The 20,615-nt window shown below is 37.7% G+C and overlaps 1 protein-coding gene across 1 annotated transcript in view; it reads left to right on the plus strand.

Moving 5' to 3' along the window:
• The window catches only part of musk (muscle, skeletal, receptor tyrosine kinase), a 55,946-nt gene extending 37,199 nt beyond the window's left edge, over window positions 1-18,747 (plus strand). The window contains exons 13-17 of the mRNA XM_059358616.1: window positions 2,604-2,778; window positions 3,794-3,980; window positions 4,064-4,255; window positions 9,952-10,100; window positions 17,842-18,747. Of these exons, the coding sequence (XP_059214599.1) occupies window positions 2,604-2,778; window positions 3,794-3,980; window positions 4,064-4,255; window positions 9,952-10,100; window positions 17,842-18,548 (1,410 nt within the window). The 3' untranslated portion in view covers window positions 18,549-18,747. The remainder of the gene's footprint in view (window positions 1-2,603; window positions 2,779-3,793; window positions 3,981-4,063; window positions 4,256-9,951; window positions 10,101-17,841) is intronic.
• Window positions 18,748-20,615: the final 1,868 nt, after the last annotated feature.

Genomic DNA, 20,615 nt, shown 5'->3' on the forward strand with positions numbered 1-20,615 from the left:
ACCCTAAAATATATATTTTTCCAGACTTTTTTGGTGTGAGCTGCTGTGGCACTAGAAACGTCTTCCTTCTCTCGAATATCATGGAAGTAAATTGCATTTTACTTGTACAAAAGCACATTTAAGAAACTCAAATGCAACGTTTCTTTCTAGAAACCATGACCTGGTTACAGCACGTTTGCCTCACAGCAAGAGGGTTGTGGGTTAAATCTCTGATTTTAAAATGACCCCCTAAAACCTGAAGTTTTTCTGGAAATTCACCAGAAGTGTCAACGCTTCCTACTAAATTATAGATTTTTCAGAGCTTATAGCTGTTATATCTGAGCTCCCTCCGCTATAGTCGTCTTCCGCCATGATTTCAAAGTTCTGGAAAAGTCCCATGATGCATTGCGACACTCCCACATGTATTCTCATTTTGTGTTTTTTTTTTGGTAATTTTGTGTTTTTTTAGTCAGTTTGTGTCTTTTTTGGTCAGTTTGTGTCTTGTTTTAGTTATTTTGTGCCTTTTTTTTGTGATTTTGTGTTTTTTTGTGTCTTTTTTTTGTCATTTTGTCTCTTTGGTCATCTTTTTTTGGTGATGATTTCAAAGTTTTGGTCCCATGTTGCATTGCGACACTCCCACATGTATTTTGATGCGTTTCATTGGCCAAGAGACCGAAAATAGGTTGAAAAAACTCCAAATACTACAAAATGACGTATCCGTTTCCCCGCATTAATGGTAATAAGGCAACAGCGCTTCCGGTTTTAATGGTAGAAATGCTTTCCTGGCTTAAATGGGTTGAATATCAGTTTCTTTTGCATAAATGCACCCTGTCACACCTTTTCCAAAATGAATGCCATTTGCAAATGAGCAGTCTTTCCTTTGGAAAAGGAACCAAGTTAACCAAGCAGTTTTTGGCTGCAGTGATGAAAGATGCTATCCAGCCAACAGGTGTGCCGGATCAGGAAATGCTCAAATGGATTGTTTTGAAAGGGCGATGACAAATTACCTATCTTGTTGTTTAGGGGTGAAGACTTGTTGTTTCTAACATTCCTGGCACCAGTGGGAAGCCAACCCTGTGAGCAGTTTGCTTTACACATTGAGCTACAGCAGCACATGTGTCGAAGCCAGCCGTTTCAGCTCATAGCTTCATATCTCTGGGGATAGGCCGGACCATTGCTCTTTTGATGACTAAAGCTCATGACACACGAAGACACCAGATGTTCCGTATTTGAGTTGGCACTCTTAGATTGCAGAAACAACAATGCAACCCCTAATGTCCCTCACTCCGGTACATTTTACACCCTCTGCAGCTATTAAAGTGTAACCTTACCGTAGACCCTAAACAGGGCCTTGAGAAATCTATTACAATTATTTGAAGGGTCATCTTAGTTTTGATGTAGAGTGAGAAATGTATTGGAAAAGTAAAAAATACTGGCTGGAACAGCTCTTGAACATTTATGTTTTATTATGTCCTGACCAAACTGGTTTCTGTACTTGTAAAGTTCGTCACTTGAGAGATTTTTCACTTTCCTCTACTAAAGGACGGGTTATCTGTGTACTTCCCTACAATCTCAGTTGGCTCACTACTTTGAAAAGCCAATCAAAAGCTGTAAAAGAAACCTGGAACCTCCAATGCAGAGCAGGCTTGTCAGCACAGAGACTGAAAACACACTGTAACATAAGCTACTAATGCTGCATTAGCCACTGCTAGTTACAAGCTAACAAGCTAACAAACAACATAAACAAGCTAAAAGATGCTGACCACAATCCTCACCAGAGTCTGAAGGCTGACCAATGTTTTATCTAATGGTGAAAATAGACCAGATGTGGACATGACCACAGCACACTGCAGGCCAAGTGCGATGGAGCTTGGTGATCAGATCGCACTGCTCTTTCACGGGTCAACCTATCACGCAAGCATCGCTGGTGGCCAGATCCAGAATTTCTTAGATGTGCTTCCAGTGCCCTTGTGAGAGTTTTTTCTTGACTTTTTCTGTGGCAAAACCATGTTGAATAAGATATTAATCAAGATGTTTTATATACTTTACAACATGGACTTTATTTTTAATTTAACTGACTTCTTAACTTAACCCTCTGGAGTCCACAAGAGCACCAAAGCAGCGTGGAGCTCTACTGTAAATTTACCTCTAAAGTTCTGGCTGTAAACTCCACGAGGCCAGTTTCAATTTGATGATGATATACCAAGTAAAACTGGAGACAAGCTCAAATATATTTAGTATAAAATGATATAAGAGGGTAACATCCAGTTCTATGTTATATTTGCAAACTTTGTTCACATTTGCAACATTTACAATTCTTTAATGAGCATGATAGTGTTTTGAAAGTTAAAAAAAGATTCAAAATCACATTTTATATTGGACTAAAGGACTAAAAAAGACACAAAATGACCAAAAAAAGACACAAAATGACCAAAAAAGACACAAAAAGACATGCAAAGGATTAAAAAATGGACAAAATAGCCCAAGAGTCCATAGAGTTAAAGAATTTCAAACGAAAACTTTACAAAAGTGTGCCCTGAGCGAAGCAAGTTGAATATCCCTGCTTCATAGCTCTTCAGCTCATAGATTTTCTCCATGTTTCTCTCCTCTGTCACGTTCTGTAGGTTCCCCACCAGCACCGTCTGTCTATGGATGTGATTCCAGAGTTGAAGAACTCCAACAACTACTGCAGGAACCCAGGCGGAATCAGTGACAAGCCCTGGTGTTACACCTCAAATCCCAACATTCGCTGGGAGTACTGTGCTGTGCCGCACTGTGGCGAGATAATTGAAACATCAGGTAGTTCCTTCTGCTGTTCTTCTTCTGTTCTGATTTTCAATGGTTAGCACATAGACTGTATAGATAATGGACACAGACCGTGACGTCACCCATTGGTTTGTGGACTGCCATCGAATTCAGCGTTACTCTCATCGCCATCTTGTTTCCGATACGCGGAGCAGACCATACATGGACATATATGAGCATTAACTGGGATGTTACATTTTGTTTTTGTTTTTTGCTAGCCAAAATGTTCGTTACTTACCTAAGAAATATGAACAACGACTCCTTGGAGTGTCTGTTAGTCCAACCAAACGCTGAACAAGACATTGTTGAGTGAAAATACAGTGAAAGGGTCAAAGTTATGAGAAAAAAACGCAAAACGTCCTTTTTTATATCTATACAACGTTACATATAACTTTATTGACATGTTGCCGTGGATACGCATTGTTCTGCTTCTCTCCTGATGACGGCTCACCTTGTTAGTGACCTGTCAATCAAAGGTAGCCACGCCCCAAATCATACGATTCTTTATCTTCTATTTTCTTCTAAATGGGGTCATTATTAGAACTATTAACATCAACTTGTCTTGAAGAAGATTTTTTACTAGTGATTGAGACCATAGTGTTGTCCTTAAAAAAACTTTCTGAGGTAATAAATCAAGTGAGAAGTTTTCTCATTTTGCATTAAAATGGATGGGCAGAAATGTTTTTGCAGCCAAACTTAGCACCCCCTGCTGGAATTTCCGGTAGAATGCAGCTTAAGGCACTTCCTGGATTGCCTCCCTGCTCAGATGTTGCCGCCTAGATTGAACATTTTGGCCAAAATCTATCTCCATATAAACATGTTTATTTCATGTTAATATATGACGATTGATTCCCTTTTTTAGCAGCATCGGCTTCCTTTACAGCCCTGAAGGTTGCTGCTTTCAGTCCTCTCATGCTCACTCTCACTGAACAAAAGACTTCCCAGTACTGTTAAAAGAGCAGCCTAACACATTGGTTTTACCTTAATTTTTTGTCTTTGTGTCTGTTAGTGATGAAGCCAGAGTCGACAGGCCCTCGTCAGATCACTCGTCTCCCTCCCACCACCACAGTATCATCCCCGGCTTACTCCATGTCCGTCATCGTCATCATCCTGACTACACTCGCCGCTGCAGTCTTCGTCATCATCAGCATCCTCGCCTGTCGCAGACGGAGGAAGCAGTGGAGAAACCGGAAGAGGTGACATAAAGACAAGATATAGAGTTCTTTATTTATCTATGTGTCAACCTTTACAACTTCTAGATCCCTCTTTCTGTCCGCAGGGCGATGGAGACCCCAACACTGAGCGCTCTGCCATCAGAGCTCCTGCTGGATCGACTGCACCCCAACCCCATGTACCAGAGGGTCCCCCTGCTGCTCAACTCCAAGCTGCTGGCCCTCGAGTACCCCCGGAACAACATCCAATATGTTAGAGATATCGGAGAAGGGGCCTTTGGACGAGTTTTCCAAGCCAGGTAAGAGGCTAGAAAGGGGAGGAAAATGTTTAATTTATATACAGCCTGTTCTCCCGTCAAAAACGTCAATATAGGTTGTGTGTACAGGCAGCAAAAAACAAGCGATATTGACGTATTTTACCAACTGATGTAATGCGTCCGCCGCCATCTTGCTAACGTAGTAGCAATTGAAAGCGAAGCAAAGTTAAAATGGCATATTTCCACGTGCACTGCAAATTATTTGTGTCTTACCACGAATAAAATAAAACTTAGATTTAGAAGTTTATTGTTTATTGTTTATTGAATGGATCCCCATTAGCTGACGCCTTGGCGACTGCTAGTCTTCCTGGGGTCCCTAAAAAGACATAAAACATGACATACAAAACAACATAAACAAAAACAGTACATACAAGAAAAACAATAACAAACATGATTAATACATACGCGCTATACTGTTAAAAATGTGTACATTCATATTTAATGTTATACTGTAAAAATCATTAATTCAGATGTCTATGGTGTCAATATTAATTGTATACACTTATAATTTATCATTTCATTAGAGAAAGTGTTAGACAATTTATCTTGTTTTAAGAGTTAATTTCTCATTTTAAGTGTTCAACATGCTTATTTCTAGATTTAACAATCTTAATTCAAGAAATCTTGTCAATGGAAATCATCTGTCCATGCAGCAAGATAATTTCCCTCATACTTAGTGTTTTTATCTTGTTTTTAGACACCCTTTTTTGCAGTGAGGTTGGGGTGGTGGATGGGTCGAAGAAACCCACCCAGGAGAGCGGGGTTCGCATCCCGTGTGAAAACAAAAGTAAACAATTTTTGACTTAAGTTACGTGAATCACGTTTTTGAACGTAACATGTAAGGTTTTTTTTAACGTAACTTGCGGTAGTCACGTGACCCTTGTAACTACTTAATTTCCGGCATTTACGTACATTTATTTACTGCGATACCTACCTACATGTCGTAATAGATGGTATTAAAACACAACCTTTTATTTCGTTTAGGTCGTAGAACTTGTTGTACTTATACATCTGTCAAATTAAGAGAAGTAGGTTTAGAAAAATGTTGAGGGGAGAGAAAAAGAGGTTGAAGGGCCTTCTGATTCTAAATGGGAGAGAGACTGCACAAAGATGGACATTTGTTTTTAATATTGCATTACTCAGACTAATATTTAATATTACCATGTCATCATCATAATCACTGCCAGGGGCCAACATGATGATGAGGTGGATATTTCTCAGACAGTGGAAGAGGGAAGGGGTGAAGGATTCAGAGAAAGGTGTGGGCGGGGGTAGAGAGGGGGACTAAACAAGGCCACCGCTCATTCTGAGAACTGCTGCGTCATTCACAAAGTCACAAGGAGAGCAGCTACAGGTGTCACTTTCAGTGCACACTGACGCTGTTCACAGCAAGACACATATATCAAACTGATCCCCAGGATCAGACTAAATACCAGACCCGGGTCAGACAGTAGTTGCATTTCTAAAATGTCATGAGTCTGTTAAAAATGTTACGTTAATTTAAAATTTAAATTAAATACAAATAAAAAAGGAAGATTGGAGTCTCGGATGAAACTGTCAAACAGGTAAAGAAACATCTCCTTGTAAAGTAAAATGCATAAATCTGGTGCTCTTTGAGAGCTAAATGAGAGCAAACACCTCACAGAACATTTTTCACAGTCGGGAGATACCGTATTATTGAATCTTTGTTATCCTATACTGTGTCATTTTTAATTGCTGTCAACATGCTTTCCACTAGGACATGGACAAAATAGCAGGCTAGAATTTTTTTCCATAAAAGCCCAAATTTGGTGCCTCTCTCACATTCTAATGCAACTATTCCATCATATACACTCATCTTAATCATGGCATACTTTAAGAATTATTTTAAAGGAGAATAAAGGTTCTTGTAAATACACAAAATAAGATGCCTTAAATAAAATATACATCTTAAATTCTGTGGTCGATTCTGTTAACACACTGCGCTCTTATTTTGAAAGCTGCATGTGTTTAGCGACAGGAAGTTATTCAAAACAGTAAGTCACAGTTTAGTGTGATTAAAACAACTTTAACTGTTAGCTAATGTTAGCTTGCGGCTAACGAACGGCATATGCAACAGTGCATTTGGACCTCTGACCGCCCGGACAGGTTGATGACACAACGCAAAATAACTTTATATTATAGATCAGGGATGGGCAACTGGAGGCCTGGGGGCCACATACGGCCCGCACCCTCTCTTGAAGTGGCCCTCAGTACAACTACATTCATTTGAGCATGAAATCTTAAAAGTGCAGTGTAAAAATGCAGAAAATGACTTCTTGCAATTAATGTTGGTCTGCTGTTCTTGCACTGAAAAGAAATAAATCACAGTAAGTGGTTATTTTTATTTGCTTCAAACCTTTTGTATTCCTATTGATACTGTTATACATGCATTTGAGCATGAAATATGTTAAGTTACTGCACTGTAAACATATTTAAAATTGCAGTTTTATCATATCTGGTTAAGTGCACGGTCCTATATGTGGCCCTGTGGTAGTGTCCATGAAAAACTGTGCCCCCCTTCAGCATTTAAGTTGCCCATCCCTGATCTAGAACATGTAAAAAAACTTTCAGTAGCTTGAAATGTGACGTCAGCGCAGCACATTAGACTGTGTCGGGACAGATTAGAGAGCATTTGATGAAATCTCCTTGCTGGCCGGTGATAGATTTGTGTCAAACAGCGCTGAGCTGAAACTCAAATTAATCACAGATCCCCAACTTTCAGATGATGTACACCACTTCTTTTTCTAACTCTTTTTTTATTGATTTTCCTCATTTTGAACATAAAACATCTCAGATACTACAGACAGCATACACATTTACAAGTACACATTTACATAAAAAAGGTAATTTAAGTGTATACACTCTTCAAAAGTAAAAAAAAAAAAACAGACAGGAATTAAAGAAATAATAATAATAAACAAAAAAAAAGTTATTTCCATCTATTAAGAGCACTTCTATAACTTGCCCTCAGACTGTGTGTTCTGGTTAAAATCAATGAATGGTTTGCCAGATTCTATAAAACTTTGTTTCCTGACTTTTCAGTAAGAATCAGATTTTTTCCAGCTCTAAATATCTCATAACATATGTCATAAGATTTGAATACGTTGCACACCACTTCTATGACTTCTACTACCCACAACCCTCAATTGTCAATAAAAGGTAGCAGAATAAAAAGGGATAAAATACACCAGTGCAGTTTCCCCAGTGCACTTGTTAACATGAAAAGTAGAATGAAAATGTTATTGTTAAAGCTTTATGTGATGATAAAGAGACCCTTCAGAATTTAATACTAGACTGCTGAAACACAGTGCAGACAGACCACACTTCATTATGGTCCATCATGCCGCTAGCTGCGGTTAAGAATTGTGACTTAGAGCTTTATAGAACATTACAGTGTTCTAGTAGTTGGTGACGTTTCACAGTAGCGCTGCATGTAGCTGTGCAGATCTGGGAGACGTCCTTCAGGCTAGCTGGTAATCCCAGTTTAATGAAAACTGGAATGGTGCAGTATACGGACACCCCTGAGAACACACTACTCTCTCATACACACATTTGTATAACTATACATGTGAGAACATTGGTGTAATGTATTCCTTAGTCAACATCTGTAACCTTAACGAGATACTCAACCTTAACCTACAAACCCAATTTAACCTAAAACTAAGCCTTTTTACATCTCCTGCAGGAGGTGAAGACTAATAAATAAACTCTAAAAACTGCGCAGGCGGAGCATGCATTGGGTCATCACACACGCACACACACACACACACACACACACACACACACTTGTACTTCTATCTTTGTGAGGGCCCTCATTGGAACAGTGAATTCCCTTGCAAGGTTATAATAGTTTTGGATTTGTCATTAGTTTTAGTTTTAATTTTGTTGTGATTTTTTGTTCTCAAATTCAGTTACTTTTAATGAGTTTTTAGAGTGAGTTTGCTTGTTTTAGTTTAGTATTTATTTTTTTGAAATACTTTAGTTTTAGTTTAGTTTTTATTAGTTGTAGTTTTTTGTAATGGGGTATTTGTTGGGTGGGAGATTAAAAGAGGTCACAGTAAATTTTGCCTTTATTTCCTTTGTCTTATCCATCTTCATTATGGATGAAAAAAGTTGACAAAGATGAGAAGAAAGGACATTTTCACTATAATTTTAGTTAGTTTTGTAACCACACAATACAGTTTCAGTTAGTTATCATTATCATGTAACCTTTAACCCTTAAAACAAAGCCTGAAATCTCAAAAAAGCCTTTAAAGAAGTGAGGACCGGCCGAAATGTCTTCACTTTGCAAAATGGTCCTCACTATGTAGGACGTACCAGAACACACACACACACACACACACACACACACACACACACAAAACACATACACACACTGACATGCATGCACACACATGCAAGCAAAAGACACAGGGACCTAAATAGACTTGAGGAGTTAATAAACTGACAGATGGGCTTCAATCTGTCGTTTCCCAATGTATGTGTGAGTGTCTGTGTGTTAGTGAGTGAGTGTGTGTGTGTGTGTGTGTGTGTGTGTGCAAACTATATATAAATCTACACTGAGAAACAACATGTTGACTTTGGTTTGCCCCTCTAGTTAGCCAACACAGGAAGTGTGTGTCTGTGTGTTGAATGCATGTTTCCTCCAAGTGACATTTTAAGTTCTGCACTAATATAGGCACTCTGTCTGCATATTCTGTCCACATATTCAAATGCATAGTTACATGAATCTGTACTTATATAATATAATATTTTTATTGCATTTTCCAAAATAGACAAAAACAGCAAACAACAACACACTGTGACCACAAAGAAACAAATATCCAACTACTTATTATGTAACACAGACAATACAATGAAAATGCTCCGTTCCATTAGCAAATACACATCTGGGAAGAAAGAAGAGTAGTAAAAAAAACAACGATTTTTACAATAATCTCAATTTCCATTTTGAGAGAAAATGCTGTTTCTTTAAAGGAAAATTAAAAAACATCAGTTAGTTTCCCTCTTTGCCATCTATCATCCCTTTTAATATAATAGTTGTGAGTCTTTTTCATTTTCATTTTTTCATTCATCCTTTATTAATTTACTCGAGGAATCATTGAGGGCGACCCCTCATTTACAATGTCAAGAGTACAGAGAAAACACAAAACAGCACAGACAGAACACATGCAAAAACATTAAAAACAGTTACAGTGAAATGCAGCGTTATTGGTTATCATAGTTTTAAACTGGCCCATAGTTATAATGTGTAATGTATGTCTGTGTTGAGTTTGAGTGAATGTTGTAAGATGTTCCAGATGTTCCTGTAGATGCAGCAAAGAGAAATTGAAAGCAGTTTTTTATTTATTTATTTAAAGAAGGGTGCCCAGATCTTTAAAAACAATCATCCATCTTACATTTAACTCTGTGTGTTAGATATTCCATTGGTAATAAGTCAAATATCACTTTGTGTAAGCCCCCAATTGTTGGAGGTGCATTATCAATCCATCGGAGCAATATATATTCTTTTGAGCAGCAAATGTGAGAATACTGAGCAGCCTTTTTTGATGAGTCCCTTTAATATGAGGTAAACCGAGAAGCAGAAGCTGTGGATCAGCACCAAGCTGGACATTAAAAATCAAATGAAGTTGAAATCTGTATTTGTGTTGTTGCAGAGCACCAAGCCTGCTGCCGATGGAGTCGTTCACCATGGTGGCTGTGAAGATGCTGAAGGAGGAAGCCTCAGCTGACATGCAGAACGACTTCCAGAGAGAAGCAGCACTAATGGCTCAGTTCGACCATCCCAACATCGTACGCCTCTTAGGTTAGTCTGTTTGTATGTGTGTGTGTGTGTGTGTGTGTGTGTGTGTGTGAAGGCCAAAACCAGATTCCCAAAGGCCAGAGGCTGCACCCACAGCTGGATTTTACATTGTCCATTGCTGGATCGGTACTTTATAGATAAGGAGAGTGGAAAAACATATATAGAAACACAGACAGAGGTAATGTGCAATGGACATCGCCTCTTCTGCACATTAAATCAACCAGAAACACACAAAAGCATCCATCATGTTCAATTCCAGGGCTTTGACCAGAACGCTATAGATGCATTTGGTTAACCCTTTGATGCACAACATATAAGCACCTTCTAATGCACAACATGGGTCCAAAATGACCCGCATTCATTTCCCATGTTATTTCATGCTGGCTGTGTTTTTTTCATTACAACAGATAATTATATCCATTTTTCCTTTCATACTTTATGAAGAAAAATAGTTTTTGTATTATTACATCAAGTTTACACGGAAAATCACATATTTTTTACATTTGAGACTTATTAGAGCCACCAAATAATAATTTCCATTGGAAAAACACCAATTTAACAAAATAGGATAGTTCTTCTTTGTAAATTGATGACAACATATAAACACCTTCTAATGCACAACATGGGTCAAAAATGACCTTTTGCATTAGAAGCGTAGTGATTAAAAAAGGGTTTTTATTCAGAAAGTAGGACATGAAAGCAAAAAATTAGGATGTATGATGATCAAAAACAAGTTAATCAAGGAAAAGCTGGACTACTGAATGATGAAATTTAATTATTGCAAAGATATAGAATATAACAACTTAGTCTGGTCACTTTAGACCCATGTTGTGCATCAAAGGGTTAAAGAAGAACTCCTTATATTAAACAAGTTAAAGTCTGTTTTTAGGTCTTGGGAGTACAGCAGCATATGTGAAAATAGTTGCATAAAGCCTTTTGTGGCTCCAGAAGGAGCTGCACAAAATATGAAAAACTGCCTCAACTGATGTCATTGTGCATTGTGTGTAATCTAAGTACCAGATTTCAACAAAGAAGAAAAAAGTTTGATTGCTGCATTCCAAACCCTGCTTTTTATTTTTACTTTACTTTTTGCAGCTGCCCTTTAAAGTATGTACTGTTGCATGCAGTATGCATATCTTTTGGACATGCTACTTACATATTGTTGTGTCTTCAACTTTGACCCTCTTGCTAACATATATGCTGCATAGAGGGGTTGTTGATCAGAATGCATTTCTCACACATTAATCAAAAACAGATTAAATGAATGAATGAATCACACAAAATCAAATAAAATTGTTCTTGGCAGTGATTATTTTCATGCTGACACTGTTGCCAATAGGCCATCACAAATAGTTGAAATGACAAAAAAGGTTTTGACCAGCAGGGTTTTTATTCTGTGCACATGAAGCCTCGAGAAATTAATCTTTTTTTCAACCAACTGCATGGAAAGCTTCAAGGCTTCATCTGGCCATCACCATTTAAGGTATAGTGAAGGTTAGGCAACTAAAACCCATGTGGTTTTAAATGAGTTACTTTTTTTGCAATCTTCTTCCCCCAAACAACATTTTACTGAATGAAAACCCAATGTTCTGGCTCACATCTTCATCAGGAGCCAAACAGAAGCAGCTGTTTCCAACCAGCTTTATACATTTCCAGGCAACATGTTCAAGGCTTCCTATTGGATAATTGCATCATTCAGTAATCAAGCCGTCATCTGTGACACCTGTGTTGCTGCTGTTCTCTGCACCATCATGTGATCCACTTTAAACCTGCACTGTGATTGGCTCCTTCGCTGCACAGCAGCTCTAAACAAATCAACAGCCAAGGAAAAGGACAATGAATCAGTCTATATCAAAAACATTTGACCAAAGTCAAACATCATCAATATTATACTTAACCCTTTGATGCACAACATGGGTCTAAAGTGACCTGACAGAGTTTTTATGTTCTATATCTTTGCAATAAATTATTTTCATCATTCAGCATTCCAGGTTTTCCTCAATTAGTTTGTTTTTGATCATCATACATCCTAATTTTATGTTTTCCTTTATTATTATTATTTTAAATAAAAATCCCTTTTTGTGTCACTAGTCTTCTAATGCACAACGTGGGTCAAAAATGACCAATATCCATTTTTAGCTAAGTAGCTTGCTAAGCTAGTAGTTAGCTAAGCAAGCTACTTGCTAACTTCTTGGCTAAGTAGTTTGCTAAGCTAACTACTTAGCTAACTTCTTGGCTAAGTATTTAGCTAAGTAGCTTGCTAAGCTAACTACTTAGCTAACTTCTTGGCTACGTATTTAGCTAAGTAGCTTGCTAAGCTAAATACTTAGCTAACTTCTTGGCTAAGTATTTAGCTAAGAAGCTTGCTAAGCTAACTACTTAGCTAACTTCTTGGCTAAGTTTCTTGCTACTTAGCCAAGAAGTTAGCTATGTAATAACACAAAAACGTTTTTTCTTCATAAAGTATGAGAGGGGAAATGGAAATAATGATCTGTTGTTATCAAAAACAACATATTTAAAGAATACTTGGAGTATTCAATCCTAAAATAAGTTCATATCAAAAGATAGAGCACAGAAACACTCAGCAGCATTAAATAACATGGGGAATGAATGCGGGTCATTTTTGACCCATGTTGTGCATTAGAAGGGGGTCAATATATTGTGCATCAAAGGGTTAAAAGCCCTGTTTTTTTAAGTTCAGGCCCTTTTTTTGCTCACACACTGTTTTCTTCTGAATGAACTCTTTGCAGTGCTATTAAACCCTCTGGAGACACGAATGAGACTGTCTGCAAGTAAACAAGTGCTGCTTGACAACTAATGTGCCTTTGTTGGCCTGAGTAAAACAAATGTCCTCTATTAAAGTTTATCTACTCTAATATCTAATCTAATACAAACTGCTCGCATCCAAATATACTTCCAGGAAGACGTTTAGTGATACAATACACTCTATTTGGCACTGTCAGTGAGTAAACAGGCCCATCGGTCATTGGCTGAGCTGGAGGAAGTTTGTTTACTTTGGTCCGTTTTACAGCTCCGGTGGTTGTGGAATAGTTTTAAATCAACATTCACCACTGCAGAAAGAAAGAGATTATATCAAACTGTATCATATGTTTTCTGTTTAATTTTGAGTGACATTCATTTGGCATGACTCATCTGGAGAGTGACACACTAACGCTGAAGTCTCCGGTGCACATGAAACCAGAGTTGATTTAATTATTTAGTTAACCTCTAATTACCCGCTGGACTAATAATACACTGCAAATCATGTGCAAAAATACATGCATCATCCATGACATGCATGTGTCAGGATTAGAGATGCCATATGTCTGCATGTTATTATTCTGTCAAGTGTGTGTGTGTGTGTGTGTGTGTGTGTGTGTGTGTGTGTGTGTGTGTGTGGGACGGGGCCTCTGTGTTCTGTATATTTAGCGATGGAGTGAAACATTTTGATCCAGCTACTGACCTTCAGCTGAGACTGCTACTGTTGAAGTGACAGTCCACACACACACACACACACACACACACACACACACACACACACACACACACACACACATACACATTCTTGTACTTCTATCTTTGTGAGGACCCTCATTGGAACAGTGAATTCCCTTGCAAGGTTATAATAGTTTTGGATTTTTCATTAGTTTTAGTTTTAATTTTGTTGTGAATTTTTGTTTTCAGATTCAGTTAGTTTTAATGAGTTTTTAGAGTGAATTGTAGTTTTTTGTAATGGGGTATTTGTTGGGTGGGAGATTAAAAGAGGTCACAGTAAATTTTGCCTTTATTTCCTTTGTCTTATCCATCTTCATTATGCATGAAAAAAGTTGACAAAGACGGAAATGAAGGACATTTTCACTATGATTTAGTTAGTTTTGTAACCACACGATACAGTTTCAGTTAATTATCATTATCATGTAACCTTTAACCCTTAAAACAAAGTCTGAAATCTCAAAAAAGCCTTTAAAGAAGTGAGGAGCGGCTGAAATGTCCTCACTTTGCAAAAATGTCCTCACTCTGTTGGTTAAAAATGTGTTGTGGTACTCACTATGTAGGAAGTACAAGAACACACACACACACACACACACACTCTCTAGGGAGCAGTAATCAGAGCTCATTCTCTGGGGAACTGTCCCACTCGGTGACCCACAGGACATGAACTAACTGAGCATGACCTCCAAGTCTGCTGCTCTTCTATGCCAAAACTTCCACATGTTTTTTGTCTTTTGTTTGATTTTTTTAATGTAATTTGAAAAACTTAAGCTTTATTTAATTAGGTAACACTTTACAATAACCATCATCTATAAATGGTAAACAGATTTACAGTTTATTAATGTTTAATCGTCATTTATAAACCGTATATAGGCCATTTAGAACGGTAAATACATCATTTATTAATATTTAACTAACTGAATCATTTATAAATGACAAATAGATGGTTTATTAACTCTATGGAGTCTGGGCTATTTTGTCCATTTCTGAATCCTTTTCATGTCTTTTTAGTGTCTTTGTCTTTTTTGGTCATTTGTGTCTTTTTAGTGTCTTTTTTATCATTTTGTGTCTTTTGTGGGGGTTTTTTGTTATTCTGTCTTCTCATTTTGTGTCTTTTTTTGTCATTTTGTCTTTTTTGTCATTTTGTGTCTGTTTTGGTCATTTTGTGTCTTTTTTTTTGTCATTTTGTGTCTTTTTTGGTCATTTTGTAAATGGTTAATAATTGATTTATTAACCATCTATAAACATAAGTTAGTTGGTTATTGTAAAGTGTTACCTTAAATTATTTAACATGTCATTATTAAATTTACAAAGAACTTTGTTTGGTTCTGTGAAAGCTTGAAAGAGTTTTAAATGAGTCAGCGAGGTTCAATTCATGTTTCACACAGAAACAGAAGCAGTGAAGTGCTTTAAATCAAAATTATGATTGTGGCCAATATGACTCAGTGCACTCACCACATAAAGTGCACTAATCACAGGCCAGACTGGAAAGAACACAGACTGGATCTGCAAGGCCTCAAACTAAAACTGGGTATGGGAAGAGAAACTGAAACTCCTGTCTGATTCCAGGGGGGTATTTTTTCTTTTCTTGTTGCCAAACCTGGTGGCTTGTTATGACTTTTTGCCGCCGAGGAATTAAGCACTCGAAATCTGGAGTCAGTGTTGTGAGTGCCAGGTCACATGAATGGCACATCTACAACTCCTGCAGGGCTGTTGGGACTCTGCACAGTCTTAACTCTGTGTGCTCGAAGCAAAACGCATTTACAGGAATGCATAAATAAACCAGCAGACAGCCACTCTTTTATAGAGGTAGAGTAAATAAGTAGTAAAAAAAAGTTGAATGGATTTTGTGAGGCAAACCCCTGCTATATTCTCCAGTGAGCTACTACAACTTAAGACTGCATTTCTGTCCTTTATACTATTTTAACCCCTTGCCAATGGGTCCCCCTTTTTTTTTTTTTTAGAGTGGTAGGGGTGGGGGACCGGGGGTATTTAGGGGGGGATAAAAGGTCAACAGAAACGCCACATAGAAGTGGTATACATGTCTGAAAGATACATTTGAGACTGCAGTAAAAGGTCTTAGAACATTATCATGGGAGTATATGATGGTCATTCTCGTAGTGCACTTTGTGTCATAAGTTGTTGCAGCAATTTTGGGGTGATTATCATTTGTAACACATTTCGTCACACTGTTGAAATAATCGGTAATTTTGTGTCTTTTTTAGGTCATTTAGTTTTTTTCTGTCATTTTGTGTCTTTTTTTTTGTAATGTTGTGTCTTTTTTAAGTAATTCCATTTTTTTCTGTCATTTTGTGTCTTTTTTAAATAATTTTGTGTCTTTTTTTAATAATTTTGTGTCTTTTTTGGTAATTTTGTGTCTTTTTTAAGTAAGTTAGTTTTTTTTCTGTCATTTTGTGTCTTTTTTAGTAATTTTGTGTCTTTTTTTAAGTAATTTTGTGTCTTTTTTTAGTAATTTATTTTTTTCTGTCATTTTGTGTCTTTTTTAGTAATTTTGTGTCTTTTTTTGGTCGTTTTGATACTGCCTCCAGTGGCCACCAGGTAATTTGAGTTTGAGACCCCTGATCTAGTGTTTTATGATCCCAATATCTTCACCTCATTTTTTCACATTAAAACCTGTTTGCTACAACCTCTGAGAACAAAAAGACAACTTTCAGATCTTTATAGGCCCAAGTTAAATTGATTTCTTGATCATGCAAAAGCACCTTTAGGAGCTGTCAGTTCAAGTTATTGTTTAGTGATTCATTACTATGTGTTATACATACATATATATACAAATTATTGATGTTATATAACTGAATATAGTAAATTAACATAGGGAGAAGGTTTGGGATTTAATAAGCTTTGGCTTCTGAACACAAATAAGTCTAAATATACACAAATAAACACATTTTGTGTTGTTGTCTTGAATTTATTGTTGTTCGTTTGTTTTTAATTGTGCATCTTTTATTTTGTGTTCAAATAAATTCTCAATCAATCAATCAATTCTCATTGTGATAGCTAAGATGGATTGTATGCCCTCCATATTTGATGGAAATCCATTTGCTCAGGAATGATCCATCCAAACACTTTCTTTCCACATCAGGAATGAAAACAAGTTCAGTTGTGGAAGCCCTCATTGCCAAATACACACACCATTCCAAGTTTACAGAAACCTAAATTAAGTTATTTGTATCTTAATCACATTTTAGCTTCACAAGTACAGCCACAATCAAACCACTCCCAATTTTAGAAGTTCTTTTTAACTGGCCGTATTTCCCCAAAGCACAGACAGGCTCAGAAGAACACAAGGTTAATTTAGAGACACACTGTGTTTACATGACTGGGCTATAATGTAAGACTGTACATCCTCTATGCGTGCGAGTCTATTTGTGTGCGTCTGTGTTTATGTCTAGAAGGAATATTTGTTTACCTTTTACAGTGAATCAACTCTTGTAAGATACTGTAGAAGAAAAACAGCGTGGTTTAATGATGTCACAGTTTTATGTGGTCCAGTATTTGTGTTTGAACTCTCAAAACCTCTGTGGTGGGAAAAAAACTCACAAGCCTCCTTATTAAATCTGTATGTCATAGATCAGGGGTCTCAAACTCGTGGCCCGCGGGCCAATTGTGGCCCTCGTGATGATATTTTGTGTCGCCCACATTGATATGAAAGTTTAATGTGAGTTTTATGTGAATGGCACTTTACCGTGTTGTGTGTGGAAGGTCCCTTTAATTACTTTTTTTGGTAATTTTGTGTCTTTTTTTGGTCATTTTTGTGGGGGTTTTTTAAAATAATTTTGTGTCTTTTTTTTTATAATTTTGTGTCTTTTTTGGTATTTCTGTGTCCTTTTTGGTAATTTTGTGGGTTTTTTAAAAATAATTTTGTGTCTTTTTTAAATAATTTTGTGACTTTTTTGGTCATTTTGTTTCTGTTTTAAGTAATTTATTTTTTTTCTATCATTTTGTGGGTTTTTTTGGTCAATTTGTATCTTTTTAAAATAATTTTGTGTTTTTTTTTTGGTAATTCTGTGTATTTTTTGTCTTTTTTTGGTAATTCTGTGACTTTTTAAAGTAATTTAGTTTTTTTCTGTCATTTTGTTTCTTTTTTTTTTAGTAATTTTGTGTCTTTTTGGTCATTTCGTGTCTTTTTTTTTTTTTAATTTTGTGTCTTTTTTCTGTCATTTTGATACTGCCTCCAGCGACCCCTGTCATAGATCATGAAATGAAATCTCCTGTCTGCTTTCTCTCCCAGGTGTGTGTGCGGTGGGTAAACCCATGTGTCTGATGTTCGAGTACATGGCCCATGGTGACCTCAACGAGTTCCTGCGCCGCCGCTCCCCTTCCCAATCGGTGCGGACCCTCAGCCGAGCCAGCCTATCAGGTCGCAGTTTTTCCTCCGAGCTGGAGGCGGGACTTCTCTCCTGCGCCGAGCAGCTGTCAATCTCCAAGCAGATCGCGGCCGGGATGGCGTACCTGTCCGAGCGAAAGTTCGTCCATCGTGACCTCGCGACCCGAAACTGCCTGGTTGGCGAGGAAATGGTGGTGAAGATCGCAGACTTCGGCCTCTCCAGAAACATCTACTCAGCTGATTACTACAAAGCCAACGAGAACGACGCCATCCCCATTCGCTGGATGCCCCCCGAGTCTATCTTCTATAACCGCTACACCACTGAATCAGACGTTTGGGCTTATGGCGTGGTGTTGTGGGAGATTTTCTCCAATGGGATGCAGCCGTACTACGGTATGGGTCATGAGGAGGTTATTTACTATGTGAGGGACGGTCACATCCTCTCATGTCCTGAGAACTGTCCTCTGGAGCTGTACAACCTGATGAGGCTCTGTTGGAGCACACACCCATCAGATAGGCCCAGCTTCAGTAGTATACATCGGATACTAGAGCGGATGCATCAAAGCGCACTGAGCACGAATGTTGAGGCTGAGCCTGAGGCTGACTGCTAACCTGGGAACTTTTCACCCAAAAACACTGAATTCTGAAGTGATTTGATGCCTGAAAACACCCTGACACTGAGCATGCATAGATTACCCAAACAGTAAAGTGATTTCAGTCATTTTCCTTGCCCAAATTGTCTTTTCAGGAGACCCATACCAAACTTTTTTGTATCAGAAACAGCTCTGATACTTGCATATTGCTCAGTTCAATTCATTTCAAGAATACAAGACTCTAACCTATCTCTCCTGACATTTAGCAGCACATACACAGTAACTACTTCACCAGTCGGACTCCATACGGTACTTTATAACCTGATGAGGCTCTGTTGGAGCACACACCCATCAGATCGGCCCAGCTTCAGTAGTATACATTGGATACTAGAGCGGATGCATCAAAGCGCACTCAGCACGAATGTTGCTGACTGCTAACCTGGGAACTTTTCACCCAAAATGTATGTCCCTGTGCAAAAAACCCCACTGAATTCTGAAGTGATTCGATGCCTGAAAACACCCTGGCACTGAGCATGCATAGATTACCCAAACAGTAAAGTGATTTCAGCCGTTTTCCTTGCCCAAATTGTCTTTTCAGGAGACCCATACCAAACTTTTTTGTATCAGAAACAGCTCTGATACTTGCATATTGCTCAGTTCAATTCAAATTCAAGAATACAGGACTCTAACCCATCTCTCCTGACATTTAGCAGCACATATACAGTAACTATTTCACCAATCGGACTCCATACGGTACTTTATAACCTGATGAGGCTCTGTTGGAGCACACACCCATCGGATAGGCCCAGCTTCAGCAGTACACATTGGATACTAGAGCGGATGCATCAAATCACACTGAGCACGAATGTTGCTGACTGCTAACCTGGGAACTTTTCACCCAAAATGTTTGTCCCTGTGCAAAAAAACCACTGAATTCTGAAGTGATTCGATGCCTGAAAACACCCTGACACTGAGCATGCATAATTTACCCAACAGTAAAGTGATTTCAGTCATTTTCCTTGCCCAAATTGTCTTTTCAGGAGACCCATACCAAGCTTTTTTGTATCAGAAACAGCTCTGATACTTGCATATTGCTCACTTCAATTCAGAAATTCAGCACTCTAACCCATCTCTCCTGACTTTTAGCAGCAAATATAGTAATTATTCCACCAGCCGGACTCTGGTACATACGGTACTTTTGAACCTATACGGACAATGACAAACTCTTCTGTGTTTTGCGGCCATTTCTCAAAGATCACCACCACCAGTGTGTGTAGAATTGATTTATACATATTTAACAATCTATGAAATGTAATTCATGTACATGGAGATTGACATGTTTAACTACAATACAAATGTAACATTGATGAGAGAAAGCTGCAAGAACGCTTAAGCGACACATCTTTTAGCTTTTAAAAGTGTCTTTATTTTCACTGTACTGTATTTTATTGTGAAGGACAGAAGTAGGGTCCGGGTGTGTTGATAATGGTGATATTTATTTGGCTTACCCAGAAACATTGAATTCCCTCGGAAAAAAACAGCAGCACCCATTGTTTTACAGCGAGGAGATGGAAAAGTATGACTTGTGACAAAGCTAGCGCTAGGCTAATTCACAGGCGTTAGCTTCCTTTAGCCGCCTCTGGTAAACCCAAGGCCAACGTACACGATTAAAACAACATACAGTTTGAAAGATAACAAGTTAGACTCTAGTTTCACACCACTTAATGAATTAGAAACATAACATAATCATTTATATTTGTAGTTAACGGGAAATTTTGATAAAATGTTAGCCAAAAGCTGGTGATAGCTAGAGTGACATTACAACATGGAAAAAATGATTAGGCCACCATTGTTTTCTTCAATTTCTTGTTCATTTTAATGCCTGGTACAACTAAGGATACATATGTTTGGACAAATATAATGATAACAACATAAATATCTGATAATAGTTTGATTTAAGAGCTGATATCTAGACATTTTCCATGGTTTTCATCATAATGATTTTGGTTATTATCAAGAAAACCATGGAAAATGTCTAGACATCAGCTCTTAAATCAAACTCTTATGAGCTATTTATGTTGTTAT

This window comes from Centropristis striata, chromosome 19, assembly GCF_030273125.1.
Source record: "Centropristis striata isolate RG_2023a ecotype Rhode Island chromosome 19, C.striata_1.0, whole genome shotgun sequence".
Classification (NCBI taxonomy): domain Eukaryota; kingdom Metazoa; phylum Chordata; class Actinopteri; order Perciformes; family Serranidae; genus Centropristis; species Centropristis striata.